Below are 18,707 nucleotides of genomic sequence, written 5' to 3' on the forward strand. Positions count from 1 at the left end.
TTTGCACGGCACTTCTGGGTGGTGGTTCTGTGAGGTATCAAAAGAAAGGGATGCCCTCAGCCTTTCTTTGAGTTCACACTGGTTTTACCACAAGCCACTTTTTGTGGTCCTTTCTCAGAAAACCTCCTGCTGAAGCTGAGTTGGAGTTTTTGCATGGCAGAGGTGGATTTGGGCGTGTGCCAAAGGGCCAGATAAGAGCTTTGACATCCCCCCCCCTTCTGTTGTTCCTCCTGCCCCTGTCCTCCCCTCACCCCATTCATGATGTCTCTTGCACCTCCTTTGTCGTGGGGATGGGAAACCCAAAGGTGTGTAAGCTGGGGGAGGTGCTGAAGGTGGAAGATGAAGGTGAGCTCGTCTTGAGCTTGTCTTGACCTCTCGAGTGTGAATCCCAGGCTGCAGCACAAGAGGGTGTAGGTTAGTGACTCCTGAGCCTCACGCGCACTGGCACACACACCACGTACACATGCTGATGAGCTGCTCTGTTTGCTGTTTACAGACTGGTACTTAATGGCTGCTTTTTTTCTCTTCCTTTCTTCCCCTTTGTCCCCATCTCTTTCTGTTCCCTTTCTCGTATGGGATGGCTCTCATAGTACGGGATGATTTCTTTGGTAAGGCGAAGGCCTTTTTTCTTTTCTTTTTTTTTTTCTTTCCATTTTTTTTTTAATGTGCATTTTTTTCCTAAATTCCTTCCATTCACCCACCATCCCTCCATCTGTCTTGCATTACCTTGATTTGGTTTGTGTGATGGTGGTATCACCGCTCCAAGAAGCAGGACGCAGCTGGTCAGTAGTGGTGCTTTGGGGATTCTCCTCTGTTTTTTGTGGTTGATTATCCACTTTGATGCTTCACACTATTTGCAAGGCTATGGGAGGCGGACAGTGTAGGATGGGCTCTGTTAGACAGGGCTCTGTCCAGAGCTCTTTTCCCTTTGCTCCACACTACAAAGGGATGAAGAGATCTCGCTTTAATCACTCCACGGGGACTTTTTTCCCTCTGTGAGCAGGGCTATCCCATTGCAGCCTGCATAAGGTTGCTTTATGATAGAGTGATGTGAGGGCTGAAGCACCTCCTGTACGAGGACAGACTGAGAGAGTTGGGGTTGTTCGACCTGGAGAAGAGAAGGATCTGAGGAGACTTAGAGCAGCTTCCAGTCCTGAAAGGGGCTCCAGGAAGGCTGGGGAGGGGCTTTTGATCAGGAAGTGCAGGGATAGGACGAGTTTAACGGGATAGGAATGGTTTAAAGCTAGAAGATTGAGATAAGATCTTGGGAAGAAATGTTTTGCTGTGAAGGTAGGGAGGCCCTGGCCCAGGGTGCCCAGAGCAGTGGTGGCTGCCCCATCCCTGGAGGGGTTCAAGGCCAGGTTGGATGGGGCTTGGAGCCCCTGATCCAGTGGGAGGTGTCCCTGCCTGTGGCAGGGGTGGAACTGGATGGGCTTTGAGGTCCCTTCCAACTCAAACCATTCCATGATTCTATGATCTGATAGTGTCCAGAACTGGGGATAAACTCTTTCCCTTGTTGTCCCTTCAGCACCTGTAACATCCTTTTGCCATTTTTTTGTCTTACCCAGTTAAATATTTATTTCATTATTTGTAGAACCACTAAAAAGGAACAACAAAATAGTTTAATCAACAGATGACTTCTGATCAACACAGGGCACGCCACCAAAGAAAGGCTGTAGGTCGTTCACCTTACCAAACCAAACATACAGTTCAGTTTACACTGCAGTTACTGCCTCTCCCTTGGTTTGCTGTTTGTCCTCTTCTTTGACACAGCACCCAAAGAACACATTGCCTGAAACATCAAAGTGATTAATTATCTGTCTACACATTTTTCAAAACTTACCTGAAGATGCTGCTTCTTACTCATTCTTGCTGGGAATTTGCTTTTGCCATCATGAATTCATGCCATTTAACTGTGGGAAGAGGATCTGTATGTTGGAGTGTCGTGATGTGTTCTCACTTCTTGTATGCTACCATGTTTCTCTAACTTCCATTTACTTCAAGTTTGTGCTGTTTTTATTTTATTGCAAATATTAATTAATTGGCCAATAATGGATCACGAAAACTGTTGATGCCTTTGCTGTAAAGGAAGAGGTAGTTCAGAGGGCAGGACGAGGAGCGCTTCAGCACAAACACTGATGTTTGTGAGGCTTCTTTGTGCTCTGAGAGCTGTGGTGAGAAATGAGCTGCAGCCCTAAGTGTCATCCCCCGACAGGGAGAGGTGTCTTTGCCTTTAGTTCTCAGGTGGCCTCTGTTCCCAGCTGTAAGATGACCTGGGGAGGAAGCAAATCCCTGGCAGCAGGAAACAATGCAGATACGCTTTTGGTCCTTAAATTCCTTTCTGTTTAGTTTTACCAAATACTGAAGTTGACCTTCACTCTTAGCCTCAGGTTTTTCCAAGCGCTTGCAACGCAACCTGCTTGTTGCAGTTGTCGCACATTGATGCCCAAGTACAAGCACAGTGTGGCTGATGTACGTGTTTTATTGATTGTGGGTCTTAAGTGATGGGACCAGCACTTAAGATTTTAAACATCTGTGAGAGAACTTTTAAAGGGAACTAAAGCAATGGACAATCAAAGGTCCTATTAAAATTCCTCTGGTGGAAGGCTGGTAATGAGAAGCCTTTCATGCACATGAAACTGGTCACAAGCGTGATCCCAGATCTCTACTGAGAAACAGAAAATTTGGCTTGTGCTAAGAAAGAAAGAAAATTACTGATGTGTAGGTCTGGCCACAGTTTGGACACTGTTCTGCTGTCCTTTGTGAAAATCCCGTGAACTTCTACCTTCTTTCTGTACAAGTCATGATAAAAAGCAGTTGCAATCACTCATGGCTGGACCAGGAGTTACTGACTTGCCTTCCTTTAACTGGCGTTAGGGAAGCTTTCCTCTCCATCCCACTCAAGGGAGTCTGTGAAAGGTGCGGTAAGAAGCTAGGTCTGCATTTAGGCTCTTTGTAGGACACATGGGTGTCTTGGCTTGTGCTGCATGGTGCAAGAAGCACTCCCCGCTCCGCAGCAGGACCCAGAAGCCTAGGGAAGCCTAACAAAAGTGATTTCTCTTCCTCAAGCATGAGTCAGGGAGTGCCACACAAACTTCATATTTCTAGGAGAGCGGGTGAAAACTGCCTGGCCTTTCTTTTCAGGAATGGGCAAAGAAGTGGGGAATCTGCTGTTGGAGAACTCGCAGCTACTGGAGACCAAGTAAGAAACTGTTGCGTGCGCTGAACTGCCTGCCTAGGTATAAATGAGATGCTGCCTTGGAGCAGGTCTGGGCCATAAGTCCTGCTTCACAGGGGCTTGCTCAGTTATCTAACAGGTTCTCTTAAATATTTTTTGTTCCTTCAGTTGTAGAAGAGGAATTGCTCTTATGAGCAACTTTCCTAACTGTTTTCCTTCTGCAGGCACTTGAGTGAAGTTTCTGGGCATGTTCTGGTAGGGTCTGGTGCCAACTAAAATCAGTGACAAGCTTTTAATTGTCTTCAGCGGGAATCTGGCTGTGGGGCTGAGCCTCTGCGAGGATATTGCTGTTTATGAGGTTTTATTTGCAAGGTTTGCTATTCAGAAAGAAAAGTTTCGTAATAACAGAAAGAGTTTTGAAAGATTTAGTAGCTGATAAAAGAGAAGCAGAAAGCATAGTGGAGTTATTTATTGGGAAAGGCTGGCAAACCAGATACTAAAGTGAAGCAACCAGGAAGAAGAAGGCAAAGTACCCCCAGGGGAGGATTGGAGAACTTTCTATGGTAGGAAACTGCTGCCTTTAAAGAGGGTAAGATATTTCAGAGCTGATCGGAAATGCTTATTTATATCGCCGCCCTCTACAATTACATGTAACAGCAGTTCTGAAAGACATGTTTTAGATTGTCATGCCGTTGAAAATAGATTTGAACCTTATGCAGATGATAGGTTGCCCTGCCCCTGCTTTCTGCAGCATCTCCTGAAGGAGGGGTTGGTCTGTCAGTCAGGAGACAGGACTGGACAAACCTCATCCTGACCAATTATGGTGATTCCTGTGTTCTTCTGCAGCTCCTTCTTGCCAAAATTTAGTTTGCTGTGAGTTATAGCTGGACTGAATTGTTTAAAGACACTCATTTCAACTCTCTTTGTAGTGCCTGTGACTTTAGTTTCAGGTCTCTCTTATGGACAGATGCTGGTTTTGGGCATTTTTGCTTATTGTCCCTTTCAAACCTTTAAGAAATGCTTTGAACGTTGTGAAGAATGATTTGATTGCCAAGGTGGACCAGCTGTCTGGAGAGCAAGAAGTGCTGAAGGGAGAGCTTGAAGCAACAAAGCAGGCCAAAGCCAAAATGGAAACCAGAGTCAAGGAACTGGAGGAGGAGCTGAAAAGGTGAGTGATCCACACTGTGCCCCAGAGGGCTGGGAGGACGTGAGGGATAAACCCACCTCCCCTGTTAGTTTTACACTGTTTCCCTCATGGAGTTCAACATGGGAATTCAGAGTTTCCTTACAGAGCACTCCAAGGCTGAGGATAGGTGGCTGGTTGGTTTTATTGGATTAAAATGGGTTATTGAACCTTAGAAAACCATGGGAATTTCCTCCCCAGGACTGGGATTCTGCAACAGCAACTGTAAATCCAGGCTTCCTGGAGTGAAGCATTCAGAGTTTCCATTTGCAATTTAACAAAAAGAAAAACAAGGAGGAATCTCAAACCCCGTAGTTTTGAAGGAAACTGTCAAGAGCTTGATCCTCGCAGCAGTCAAGGCAGCTCTGAGAGGAATGAATGCCCATTCATTTAATGAAAGAGCTAGTACAGCTCCCCACACACAATATTTAAATGCCGGTATTGTTAGTTGTTTCATTGTTCATGTTAAGAATGAGAAGAAGAGGCAGAAGAGATGTTGAAGCCCTATGCAGGAAGCATTTGGAGAAATCCCACTCCTTGTTTTCTACTCAAACTAGCGAAACCAAAGCCTGAATGCCTGGCAAAACCTGTGATGGTTCCAACTGAAGGTGCCCCATGGGGCTCAAAGTAACATCATGACATTTTGGCTCACTGTGCATTGCACTGTGGTGTCGCAGCTCAGAGATGAGCGTTTATTTTGCTATTGGAATCTGGAAGTCTACCTCCATAATCGAAGCATAGAATCACCCAGAATAACATTGATGGGTCTCTTCGTTGTTCAGAATATCTGAAATGAAAGCAGTCTCACAAGCGGTGGAGATAGCTCTGATTTTTTCAAATGCCTTTTGAATCTCTGATATAATATACATAATATATTTAATATACTATGCAGTAGGGACGTGGGCTTTTAGACAGCGAGTGTGCCTTTGTAGGAGATGCAGACTGCATTTGGTTTCCACAGTGTCTTTGCTGTTAGTAAAAGTGCTGTAATTCAAATGGCACTGCATGACTGCACCTCAGGATGGTGAAATGAAAAGCACTCAGATAAATACTTCAAGTATTTTATTAATGTATTTTATTGATGTTTTCTTCTTTACCGTTATGGCAAACTGTCATTCGCATTAGAGGTTTTTTTCACTGCACTGAAAACAGAAACGGCCCAGAAGAAGAACTTAAACCAGTGTTTTCACTGTTCATTTTCAGTGTTCACTGCTCAGTTTCCCTTGTGCTGCGTGCAGACCTTCCCACAGACGGTTCTCCTCCCAGAACACCTCAGGGCCAGGCAGGGTATCACTTGCTGGTCTGATGCCTTTCTTCCTGTTTTCTAGAGTGAAATCTGAAGCGATTGTTGCCCGACGAGAACCCAAAGAAGAGGTGGAGGATGTAAGCAGCTATCTCTGTACAGAATTGGTATATTACATTACTAAAATGCCTGCGGGGAAAGGGGGTTTATATACTTACTCTGTATGATTTCATATGTACGAGTCCTGAGATGCAGATTGATCTGCCTTTGTTAACAGTGAGGGCAAAGCTGGTGGGCTGTGGATTGTTGCTGATGAGCACTGCAAATAGACAGATTGCCTCTTCGTATGATTTTCAAACCCTAGTTGGGCAAAGATGAGCAGCCAACACAGTGGCAGTATCGCGCATGACATGGTTTCTGCAGTGCCCTGTTCAGCGCCTTCCCCTTTTATCTGGATCTTCCGAATCTTGCGTTACAGTCTGGTGTGCAGTGTGGTTTCTCTCAGGGTCTTGTGATAATCAGGCTGCTCCAGAAGAGCTTGTCTCCACGTTGGCAGTGGAGCCATAAACTGTGATGACATTGTGCAACGAAATGCAGTTTATACTGAACTGCATTCGGTTCTGGAGTCCTCAGCACAGGAAGGACATGAAGCTGTTGGAGTGAGTCCAGAGGAGGCCACGGAGATGATCCAAGGGCTGGAGAACCTCCTGTATGAGGTCAGGCTGAGAGAGTTGGGGTTGTTCAGCCTGGAGAAGAGAAGGCTCTGGGGAGAGCTTAGAGCAGCTTTCAGTACTGAAAGGGGCTCCAGGAAAGCTGAGGAGGGGCATTTGATCAGGGAGTGCAGGGATAGGACGAGGGGGAAAGGTTTTCAGCAGAAAGAGAGGAGATTGGGATGGGATCTTAGGAAGAAATGTTTTGCTGTGAGGGTGGTGAGGCCCTGGCCCAGGTTGCCCAGAGCAGTGGTGGCTGCCCCATCCCTGGGGGTGTTCAAGGCCAGGTTGGATGGGGCTTTGAGCAGCTGGATCCAGTGGGAGGTGTCCCTGCCCATGGCAGGGGGGTTGGATGGACTTTGAGGCCCTTTCAATACCCAAGCCATTCTGTGATACACACAGCTTTGTGGCAAGAACTGTCTTCTTTCATTAGTTCTGTAATCTCAATTTTACTGCCTGGTTTTTCTCATTATGTCTTTCACATATGCCAGAGCTGCCCGTCACGGAGCACAGGCAGGGAAGGCTCAGGGACTGTTCTTCTATGACAGCTCTTCAAACTGTTTGGCTGAGGTCGAGGCTTTTCAACAAAGACCAATTGTAACCAAAAAAAAAAGACAAACCAAGGCGGGAACAGAGATTTTACTTGTAAATGTCACTCTCCTGGAACAGGGAATTAGATATGCTTCTTTTCAATATTATTGTGTTCTTAACTTTCTATGGTAGCAGGTTCAATTCCAGTAATTCTCTTGATTTAACTGGGGTGAACTTGGTCTGTTGAGAATTTAGGTAAACAGGAATGTTTTCACGTTGTGCTTGAGAACTGCTGACGACGACTGGACTTCTTTTAACCTGAACTGACAGGAGTTTTCTTTCTTTAAATAAAAAAAAGAAAGCATGTAAAATTCCTTTTGATTTCCACTCTCCTTGCTCTGACTGGTCGTAAGGGTTTATTCCAAGTCCAGGGAGGCTGGAGAGAAATTGAGTTAATTTGTGCTCTTCCAGCTCTCTCAGCAGTTCTCACCAACCAGGGTGAGCTTCGGGATTGCCTCAGTCCAGGCACAACCCAGAGCTCCTTTCTCGTACTGAGTTCCCAAAAGCTTTAAGATTTCGTTTTGGGCAGATCTTTTCCCTGACTTAGCCATGTTGTTCTCATTTTCCACTCCTCAAAAGAGACAGACAGGGTCTCATTCCTATTGCCTCCTAACCCAAAGCTGCGCGTGCCCACATCGGAAGGCCAAGTTGTGTCACCAAAGAGGAAAAGTCCTTGCTTTCGTTTCTTGTGCCCTGCACCTTTATCTGGGGAACTCTTGGCCCATCAGCCTGACCTCGATACCAGGGAAGATTATGGAGCAGCTCAGCTTGAGTGCACTCACCAGGGAATTGGGCTCAGCCAGCACCACTTCATGAAGAGCAGGTCCTGCCTGACCAACCTGATCTCCTCCTGTGACCAGGTGACCGCCTGGAGCATAAGGGAAAGGCTGTGGATGTTATTTACTTGCACCTCAGTAAAGCCTTTGATACCGTTTCCCACAGCATTCTCTTGGAGAAACTGGTGGCTCCTGGCTTGGACAGGTGTACTCTTTGCTCGGTAAAAAACTGTCTGGAAGGCTGAGCCCAGAGAGATGTGATGAAAAGAGCTGAACCCCATTCTTTGCCGGTCACAGGTGTGTCCCCAGGGCTCCGTATGGGGGATGGCTCTGTTTAACATCTTTATCCATGATCGGGGTGAGGGGATCGAGGGCTCCCTCAGGGAGTTTGCCGATGACACCAAGCTGAGTGGGAGCGTTGCTGGAGGGCAGGAAGGCTCTGCAGAGGGCCCTGGACAGGCTGGATTGGTGGTCAAGGCCAATGGGATGGAATTCAACACAGCCAAGTGCCAGGTTGAGCAGGTGCCAGGCACTTGAGCCGCAACAACTTAATGTGACGCTCCAGGCTTGGGGAAGAGCAGCTGGAAAGCTGTCTGGTGGAAAAGGCCTTGGGAGGTCCGGTCAACAGTGGCTGAAGATGAGCCAGCAGTGGCCCAGGTGGGCAAGAAGACCACCAGCATCCTGGCTGGGATCAGCCATGGGGTGGCCAGCAGGAGCAGGGCAGGGATCCTCCCCTGCACTTGCGCTCATGAGGCCACACCTCGAATCCTGGGTCAGTTTTGGGCCACTAACTCCAAGAAAGACCTTGAGGGGCTGGAGCGTGTCTGGAGAAGGGAATGGAGTTGGGGAAGGGTCTGGAGAACAGGGGTGTGGGCGCAGCTGAGGGCCTTGGGGCTGTTTAGCCTGGAGAAGAGGAGGCTGAGGGGAGACCTCACCGCTCTCTGCAGCTCCTGGAAAGGAGGTTGGAGCGAGGTGGGTGCTGGGCTCTGCTCCCAAGTCACAGGTGATAGGATGAGAGGAAATGGCCTCAAGCTGTGCCAGGGGAGGTTTACACCGGATATTAGAAAAAATGCCTTTACTGACAGAGTGGTGAAGCCCTGGCAGAGGCTGCCCAGGGCAGTGGTGGAGTCTTCATCCCTGGAGGGGTTCAAAAGCCATGTGGCCACGCCGCTTGGGGACATGGTTTAGCAGGCATGGTAGAGCTGGACTGACAGTTGGACTGGATGAGCTTAGAGGGCTTTTCCAACCTTAATGATTCTGTGTTTCCAGTCCTCTTGAGGGGACAGTTTGCATTTCATGATGCTGCCTGTTGCATGTGCCTTTATTTGCTAATGTACTAAACCCTTGATTTCCAAACTTTCTGGACCAATGGACCACTGTCAACTCTCATAATTTCTTGCTGACTATCAAAGCACCTTGCTGGCAGTAGTCCCTGGGCGGGTCTTTCAGTTTGGTGGTGGTTCTAATTGTAAATTCCATGGGTTTGCAGAACACCCAGTGGTCCATGGGCCATAGTTTGGAGCTCCTCATACAGGGAAGTCGGGGTAATCAAACAGAACTAACAAATATATCTTTCTGTCTCCTGACTTGCCCTGTACTAATATCAGTCCCCTTCCATCTTTTGTTGGCTGAAGCAGTGCTCCTCCCCTCTGCAGGACAACATTCCCATAGCTCAGCGCCGCCGCTTCACCCGCGTGGAAATGGCCCGGGTTCTGATGGAGCGCAATCAATACAAAGAGAGGTTGATGGAGCTGCAGGAGGCTGTCAGGTGGACAGAGATGATCAGGTGAGACAATCCTGTTTGGGACAGAACCTGGTTGTGTTTGACCTTGGATCGGCGGAACCCCTACCAAGATATGGATTGAGAAATGCTGAAGACTTTCCAACCTGTAGATGCCTCTCTCCTAATATCTAGTTCTTTCTTATTCTTGAACCTGGGCTGCAAATCTCGAGTTGCCATCATTACTTGGAGACCGTAGGCAGCGGTTTGCCTTGCTTGATTCTTGTGTGCTAGTTAAACCAGGAAAAGCTGTAGGGAAGAGAGTTGCTTCTAATTAATGACTACTAAAGGCTGTGGCTTGAAGTGAATGTAATGCTGGAGTCTGTAGTTACCAGGGTCGTGCTGTGGCAGTGGTAAAGTTGCAGGGAGTTGGTAAAACTTCAAATTGAACACCCTTATGCACCTCCTGTCAATGTTGAAGCATAAAGTGGTTGGATGTGCTTGAATGAGACATCAGTCCATGTGATTTCTTCTGTTGTGCTTTGAAACATATTTCAATGAATTCTGAATTTTGACATGGCTTCCTTTGCTGGAAATACCCTGCTGGTTGGCAGAAACTTGGGTAAAAAAGGTGCTGAAACTAATTTGTGTTAGCTGAAACTGCTGTGTTTGTCCTTAGAGCTTCCCGTGAGCACCCGTCCGTCCAGGAGAAGAAGAAATCCACCATTTGGCAGTTGTAAGTGTTTTATTGTTTTGTATAAGGTTAAGAAAAGGGGAAGCGTCATTTCTTCTTTAGGGAGCAATGTGGTAAAATGACATGAAGGAAAGGTCAACTAAAAGTGCTGTTAGGTGAACTTTTTTGCCTTCAAGGGCTTCCTTTGTCCCTAGTGAAATTAGAATCAGATCTGAACATCTACATTGGTGTTGGTTTACAAGCTGAAAAAGCTCACATTTACCTGGAACAGAAACGTACTTCAGTTTACAATCAGTTTTAATACAAGTATTTTAATAAAGTACCTTTTCAGAATATATCTGTTCCTGGAAGCTAAAAACACATTGTGTCAATCAAACATATCCCTTAGCTCTGTGTTTGAAGTAGGGCAGTTTTCGAGAAGGATTTAAAGCCCCTGACTGCATACCTCTCGCTTCCCATCTTGGGACTCTATGGTGCATTGTCTCTCCAGGCATGTTTTCTCATATTTCTTGGCCTTTTTTTGTCCCTAGCTTCAGCCGCCTGTTCAGCTCTTCCTCAAGTCCCCCACCAGCCAAGAGGACCTACCCATCAGTGAACATCCACTACAAGTCTCCAACAACCGCAGGGTTCAGCCAGCGTCGTAGTCACACCATGTGCCAGATCTCCTCCGGCAGCCGCACCCTGGAGTTCTTCCCGGAGGAGTGAGTAGTGTGCTGTGTGCCAAGCCAGGCTCCCCTGCAGCTCTCCCAAATAGTATTTTGTCTTAAAATAAGCTATTTGCTGCTTTAAAAAAACCCTCTGTGTGTGGTTAATACATTTCTATCTCTTGTGGTGTATCTCCCTGATGTTTCACTCATCCTTTAACCACATGGATGGGCTCAGCAACCTTTGTCCTCTCAAACATATGTCACCTGTGCCTTTCTGAACTGTGATGGCTTATCTCAACAGGGACTACTGTGAGCTGGAGGTGGCCTCAGCCCTTGTTCTACTCTCATATCTGCAGACCTTGTGACAGTAGTAGGGCTTTTGTGGACGAGTGTGATGACAGCCTTGGGACAGCAGGATGGAGAGTCTTGCCCAACTCCCTTGGCAGGGAGTTTAGACCAGGACAGTTAGGTTATGATATTTGGTTTTAGTCTTGACTATGCTCAAAAGGGGCTCTTTAGTGTTGCTACTGCAGAGTCGTCTCCCTGTCCTTTGTGTCTTTGACTTCTGTGCTCTACTTGACTTCAAAATATGGATGTTGTACCCTTTTGAGATTGTAGAGTTTAATATGTGGTGTGGTTTTCTGGAAGGACTTTGGAGAGTGTGATGGTAAAGCGTTATAGCTTATAAAATAAGAAGGATTTGTTGGGAAGGCACTAGATCAGGAGAAGAGAGATTGTCTTGATTTTTATTTCCTAGGTACCCACAGTCTTTACTCTGTTCTTTTTGATCTTATTACAATTTCATAGTCATCGTGTGGTGTCTGAGTGCTTTGCAGCAGTGCTTTAACACAACATGGGAACTCAACATTGATTCAGCACGAGAAGGATGTGGAGCTGTTGGAGTGAGTTCAGAGGAGGCCACGGAGATGATCTGAGGGCTGGAGCACCTCCTCTGTGAGGCCAGGCTGAGAGAGTTGGGGTTGTTCAGCCTGGAGAAGAAAAGGCTGTGGCGAGACCTTAGAGCAGCTTCCAGTGCTGAAAGGGGCTCCAGGAAAGTTGGGGAAGGGCTCTGGATCAGGGAGTGCAGGGACAGGATGAGGGGGAATGGTTTTAAGCCAAAAGAGGGGAGACCGAGATGAGATCTTGGGAAGAAGTGTTTTGCTGTGAGGGTGAGGAGGCCCTGGCCCAGCGTGCCCAGAGCAGTGGTGGCTGCCCCATCCCTGGAGGGGTTCCAGGCCAGGTTGGATGGGGCTTGGAGCCCCTGATCCAGTGGGAGGTGTCCCTGCCCATGGCAGGGGGTGGAATTGGATGGGCTTTGAGGTCACTTCAACTCAAACCATTCTAAGATTTTGTGATTAAACAATGTGAGTAACCACTATCAGGAGCTGTTTGTGCTCTCATCCTCCCCCCCAGGGGAAGAAGCATGTGCAGGGCAGTGTTTTGTTTTAGCAGGGGTTCGTTTTGTTTTACATGTATAAGGCAGTGTGTGGGTGTGGGTGGAAGTTTGGATTGGATTTTTTTGCTGAAGTTGTTTGTATTTTTAAAAAGCTATTGAGAGCTGGAACAGATATTCAAACAGGCTTTATTTATATTAAAACATATCTTAAGAGCTCACAGATCGATTCTTCCTTTAACCAGTGCAAAGCTGGAGTTGTTCTGTGGAAACCAGCAGTTAGTGCTTATTTTCCTTGTCAGTGGAGAAAGCTTTAAAATGGACAGAAAAACAAATAGCTAACTATAATGAAGGAGAGAACTCAAAATGGCTTCCTGATGAGACAGCAGATGAGTGAACTGTAACATCTAAGCAAAAATGTGTGCAATCTCATAGATTCATTGGTCTTATGAACCTCTTCCAGGGTGGTGAAGCACTGGCCCAGGTTGCCCAGAGAGGCAGTAGATGCCCCATCCCTGGAGGGGTTCAAGGCCAGCTTGGATGGGGCTTTGAGCCCCTGATCCAATGGGAGGTCTCCCTGCCCACGGCAGGGGGGTTGGACTAGGTGACCTTCGTGGTTCCTTCCAATCCAAACCATTCTATGATTCCATATGGAAGATTAATTCCCTGTTTCTGAAGGGTTCTTGAAGCACTGAGGTGGAGGTGACAATGATTTGGCCTGCCACATTGCTCAGGTCACGAGGAGTTAGCGATGAGGGATGCCTCTTAGGGTTGTCTGCTTTTCTCTCCAGTTTCCTGCATCTGTTCTCAGAAATGGATTTGGTTTGCTTTGTGCTTCCTCCCCCTGCTCTGTCAATGCTCCCTTAACCTTCAGCTTTGGTTTGATTGAGAAGTAACGCCGTTGTTTCTCTCCTTAGTGACTGTACGTCCTCAGCACGCCGCGAGCAGAAGCGGGAGCAGTACCGCCAGGTCCGGGAGCACGTGCGGAATGATGATGGGCGATTGCAGGCCTGCGGCTGGAGCCTCCCTGCCAAGTACAAGCAGGTAAGGACCACCCTCTGGCCATCATCCCTCACAGTGAAACCAGAGAAGACCTGTGTGCCCCACTGATAACCTCAGCTTTAGTCCTTAAATATTTCCTGTAGAGGTCTCATATGCATGCTTTATTTGCATGTTAATTGTAGGCAGCCCAATCTAGTGGGAGGTGTCCCTGCCCATGGCAGGGGGATTGAAACTAAATGATCTTTAAGGTCCCTCCCAACCCAAACTATTTTATGGTTCTGTGATTAAATTAATCTTTTCTCCATCAAAGTCAATGGAGGGGGCATTCCTCTGCATGAAGGTGCTGAAAGACCTATCTTTAAACCAAAAGTAATTAATCTTCTTTGTCAAGAGTCCAGTAATTGGTTTTATTTCCTTCATTATTATGATTGGGCCTGGAACATTAGATATTTCGTTTATACTCTGAAAACTTTACCAACCATTTAGTGTAAAATACAAACGCAATGCAGTTTGCTTCCACTTCTCCCCAGCAGTAGGACAAAATCAGCTGTCATCAGCCTCATTTGTTGGCCTGTGACTCTTTCAACTGGTCCAAGACCACCTGGAAGGAAGGAGTCTTGCAGTGCGTCTTAAAAGTGGAGGAGTGTCAGAAACACTAGTGTTGGTTCTTCTTGGCAGGGAGCGTCCGTTAACAACCCTTTCTCCGTCAGTGAGGCAGCATACAGCCTCTGCTCACAAGAAGTGGGCACTGTGTCATGGTGAGAGGCAGTTTTTCGGGTAGGCTGCTCCCATCCTTGTAGGGACTCTGTTTTTCACAAGATGTGAGATGAAGCCTTAGCAGCATCCACCTCTGAGGCTAATATGTTCAATTCTGCCATATTGTTTACATCTCCCTTACCGTAGCCTGGTGGTTACAGCTTTGGACTGTCTGTCATCTTCTTTTCCCCTACAGCTGAGTCCCAACGGTGGCCAGGAAGACACTCGCATGAAGAACGTCCCCGTGCCTGTATATTGTCGCCCACTAGTAGAGAAGGACCCAACCATGAAGGTGTGTTGTCTCTGCGTACCATTGCAGCCCAGAAAGGGCACATGCAACAAAGAAAGACTTTTGGTTGCTAAATGTGCGATTTTTACAACAATTTACTTGATTTTTTTTTTACATTCTATATTTCAAATTCTATCTTCTGCTTCCTTTTTTTGCATGGTGGTTTCTAGTGAACGTAGGGAAAAGTACTTCTCTCTTCCAGTATGTAATTCTCATCCAAGAATTGCCAGGTCCCATCCTTCTGTTTTACATATTTTGCTTTTTTGAGACAACTCTTATATAATATCAGCAACATCTGATGCTTGTAAGACTGTCGCTAAGACTCTTTAGGGTGTAATATGAAACATAAGAAATCTTGAATACAAACAGGTAAAAGTGAAAATGCATTTCAACACTTCTTTAGATCCCACTGGTGACCGGGATTCACTGGCAATAGGCCAAAGTTCTGTAGGACAGATCTTTGTGAAGCTGTGTCTGTCCATGCTACAACGTTTTGAGTAGAATTGCAGTTGAGAATAGATGGTCACCTCTCTGCAGGAAGCACATCTGTCTGCTGTGATGAGTTGTTTTGAGTAGTTGGGTCACCATCCATGGAGGTGTTTAAAAGACAGGTAGATCAGGTGCTCAGGGACATGGTTTAGTGGCAGACAGGAGTGATTGGACTCAATGATCTAAGAGATCTTTTCCAACCTAGTAATTCTATGAGTTTTGGAATCCTCAGCATATGAAGGATATGTAGCTGTTGGAATGGGTCCAGAGGAGGCTACAAGGATGATTTGAGGGCTGGAGCACCTCCCATCCGAGGACAGGCTGAGAGAGTTGGAGTTGTTCAGCCTGGAGAAGAGAAGGCTCTGGGGAGACCTTAGGGTGACCTTCCAGTACCTGAAGGGGCTACAAGAAAGCTGGAGAGGGACTATTCACAAAGACTTGTAGCGATAGGAGAGGGGCAGTGGCTTTAAACTGGAGAGGGGCAGATTCAGATTGGACATAAGAAGGAATTTCTTCATGATGAGGGTGGGGAGGCCCTGGAACAGGTTGCCCAGAGCAGTGGTGGCTGCCCCATCCCTGGAGGTGTTCAAGGCCAGATGGGATGGGGCTTGGAGCAATTGGATCCAGTGGGAGGTGTCCTTGCCCATGGCAGGGGGTGGAACTGCGTGGGCTTTGAGGACCCTTCCAACCCAAACTATTCTATAAGTCTGATTCTATGATTCTGTGAAATAGGCAACTTGTTTGGTTTCTTTGGTGAAGGGTTTAGAGGTGGAGCTGTGTGAGGAGCGGCTGAAGTCACTTGGTCTGTTCATCCTGGAGGAGACTGAGGGGAGTCCTCATGGTGTATCTGCTCTCTCCCGCTTGCTTTGCTACAATGGCTTAGAAAGCATAGTCAGAAAAAACTGAGGACATTTCAAAGCCTGTTTCCAGCCATACACCTGATTGATTATCTTTATTTACTTTAAATCTGTTGTGTCACATCTGTCAAACCCAGTGATTTTCACTAGGTTACCGAGAACCTTTATTACCTCCATCAGTCTGTGTCTCTTAGTAGAACTCAACAAGATCTGGTGTTTCCAACTAAATATTTTAAGTGTTTGATGTGTGCCCATAGTTCTCTGCAAAGGTATCTGAATTTCAAGAGACCCTGGAGCTTCCAGAATTCTTAGTTTAAGCTTCCTGTTTCTGCCATAGCTATGGTGCGCAGCAGGAGTCAATCTCACAGGATGGAGACCGGTGGAGCAGGAGTCTGGGAATGGGCAGAAACTGGATCCTGGACGTGATCCCCTCACCTGTGATAGGGAAGTGGAAGGCGAGAACAACAAAAGTAACCACACATCTCCTGAAAAGAAAAAGGTGAGGATATATTTGTTGTCCAGGGGGTTTTCATCACTGACATGCCCGCCCTCTCAATGTCTTTGTATAACACAATATAATGCTCTAACTTGTATTTGTGAGGGAGAAGAGAAGGCCGAGGAGACCTTAGAGCCACCTTCCAATACTTGAAGGGGCTACAAGAAATCTGGAGGGGGACTGTCTACAAAGGCTTGTAACGATAGGACGAGGAGCGATGGGTATAAACTGGAGAGGGGCAGACTTAGATTAGACATAAGGAGGAATTTCTTCACTCTGAGAGTGGTGGGACACTGGAACGAGTTGCCCAGAGAGGCAGTAGATGTCCCATCCCTGGAGGTGTTCAAAGCCAGGTTGGATGGGATCTTGGACAGCCTGATCCAGTGAGATGTCCCTGCCCATGGCAGAGGGGTGGAACTAGATGATCTTTAAGGTCCATTCCAACCCAAACTATTCTATGATTCTATGATCATCTTGTGAGGCAGGGTTGTGTTGTGGCTCTTCTTCAGTAACTTTCTGTGTGATTTGGGATAAATCATCCAGGATGGAATTTTTTAAGTTCTGCTTTTGAAACATTTGAAATTTTGAAAGAAATCCTAATAATTAAGTGCTTGAGAGGTTGTCAGGAAGATTAAGGAGTCCTCATCACTGTAAATGAAACAGAAAATAAATTCAAGCAAAGCTTTGCTAAAAAGACGACTGACACAGCAGAGTCCATGATTCTATTTGGTTCAGAAGTTGAAGCTCTTGAGATTTATTTCAACTCTGTTTTTTAATCGTCTCAAGAGTTTTATTTTTAAGAATGAAGCTGTAATTTGCAGATAATCATACAGCGTTTCATCCTTTCTGGTTTGTGGGGTTGTTTTCCACAGCTGGTTTTCCCTGCTGCCCTATAGTCTGCTGAGATCAGCTTGATTACGCTGATAGGTTGAGTATGTCCCAGTTCCATGGGGTTCTGTCTGAAGTGGATGTTCAATGATGCATCAGTCAGACATCTCAGAAAAGAGAATAATGGCCAAGCTTCTCTTGTCCTAAGGAGGCGGATGAGCTCTTTGGCCACCGTTCCAGATATGAGTGCGGCAGCGTGAATAAAATTCGTACAGCTCATGCTGTTTCTTTGCATCAGCTGGGAAAAGGCTTACCTCTTTGAAGTGGCGTTGTGGTCTTGGCACGTGCAAGCGTTGCCATGCACCGCTGCGCTCAGTCTGATCTGAGAGGAGCACTGATTCCACCCGTGTGTTTGCTTTTCTGAAGGCAAAGGAGCTCCACGAAATGGATGCCACGTCCAGTCGCGTCTGGATCCTCACTAGTACGCTGTCAACAAGTAAAGTTGTAATTATTGATGCCAATCAGCCTGGCACGGTGGTGGACCAGTTCACTGTCTGCAACGCCCATGTGCTCTGCATCTCCAGCATCCCTGGTAAGTGAGACCTGGGCACTGGCTGTGGTCTGCACAGCATCACCTGCTCCACTGAGGAGTGGCAGCATCCTCACTTCAGAACTAACCCTGGGACCCTGCTGTGTACCATAATTATCCCTCAAACCCGATATCTCAGATCTTGTCTTCTTGTAGGACCTTTCCTTGGAGATCCTTCACTGTTGAACATTTAGTAAGTGGGTCCCTTGGCTGGTTCTTGGGAATGAGAGGGAGCCTTGCCCAGGTTTGGAGGCTCTGGAACTAGCTTGGATGTTGATGCTAGGGATGAGGGGATTCACCATAATATTGATGGATGCTGTGATGCCTCCCCAGGGTAGTGAACCCTGAGGGTCAGCATCTTCCATCCATGTCATTACGGATGGAGTACTACTACATTTAAATTAGGAATGACCGCTAGATTGATGGGAGAATCTGTTCTTTGCCCTTCAGCGGCCAGTGAAAGTGATTATCCTCCAGGCGAGATCTTTCTGGAAGGAGATGTAAATCCTGAAGAGTCATCTGGAGCAGATGGTGTCTTGGCAGGAATCACTCTGGTGGGCTGTGCAACCCGCTGCAATGTGCCCCGAAGCAACTGTTCCTCCCGTGGTGACACACCTGTGCTGGACAAGGGACAGAGTGAGTTTCGGGATGTAAAGCTTAATGACAGCCCAATTATAGCTAGTCCTGTGCGAGCTTACGGTCTTAGAGCTCATCCTTCTGTCCCTGAGTTCATTACTTCAGCGACCTAACTGTGGTACAGGAAGACCAGTGGCCCTTTCAGTACGTTTCTCTTTAGAGGCCTCCTGTTTAGCCTGGAGAAGAGGCTGAGGGGAGGCCTTATTGTTCTCTACAGCTACCTGAAAGGAGGTTATATAGAGGAGGCTGCTGGCCTCTTCTCCAAAGTGACAGGTGATAGGACAAGGGAGAATGACCTCAAGCTGTGCCAGGGGAGGGTCAGACTGGATATCAGGAAGATATCAGGAAAAAATTTTTCATAGACGGGGTTATTGGGCACTGGCAGAGGCTGCCCAGGGAGGTGGTGGAGTCCCCATCCCTGGAGGTTTTTAAAAGATGGGTAGATGAGGTGCTCAGGGACATGGTTTAGGGGCAGACAGGAATGGTTGGACTCAATGATCCAAGAGTTCTTTTCCAACCTGGTGATTCTATGATTCTATGGTTCTCTCAGAGTGATTCACATCCCACAGCCTGGTTGCAGGGGTTGTAGAACAGAGTGTTTTGGACAAGTGATACAATTGCCCTGCTAAA

The 18,707-nt window shown here is 46.9% G+C and overlaps 1 protein-coding gene across 31 annotated transcripts in view; it reads left to right on the plus strand.

Moving 5' to 3' along the window:
- Positions 1-18,707, plus strand: part of MAPK8IP3 (mitogen-activated protein kinase 8 interacting protein 3) — an 80,970-nt gene that overhangs the window by 47,714 nt on the left and 14,549 nt on the right. For 11 of the 31 annotated variants that reach the window (XM_054080242.1, XM_054080254.1, XM_054080245.1 and 8 more), the window contains 12 exons: positions 591-608; positions 3,145-3,202; positions 4,194-4,346; positions 5,690-5,771; positions 9,316-9,467; positions 10,081-10,137; positions 10,626-10,796; positions 13,053-13,179; positions 14,090-14,185; positions 15,866-16,027; positions 17,279-17,444; positions 17,892-18,077. In XM_054080242.1, coding sequence (XP_053936217.1) covers positions 591-608; positions 3,145-3,202; positions 4,194-4,346; positions 5,690-5,771; positions 9,316-9,467; positions 10,081-10,137; positions 10,626-10,796; positions 13,053-13,179; positions 14,090-14,185; positions 15,866-16,027; positions 17,279-17,444; positions 17,892-18,077 — 1,428 coding nt within the window. The remainder of the gene's footprint in view (positions 1-590; positions 609-3,144; positions 3,203-4,193; positions 4,347-5,689; positions 5,772-9,315; positions 9,468-10,080; positions 10,138-10,625; positions 10,797-13,052; positions 13,180-14,089; positions 14,186-15,865; positions 16,028-17,278; positions 17,445-17,891; positions 18,078-18,707) is intronic. The other 20 variants (XM_054080248.1, XM_054080255.1, XM_054080256.1 and 17 more) reach the window with 9 other exon arrangements.

Source organism: Cuculus canorus, chromosome 15 (assembly GCF_017976375.1).
Source record: "Cuculus canorus isolate bCucCan1 chromosome 15, bCucCan1.pri, whole genome shotgun sequence".
Taxonomy (NCBI): Eukaryota; Metazoa; Chordata; class Aves; order Cuculiformes; family Cuculidae; genus Cuculus; species Cuculus canorus.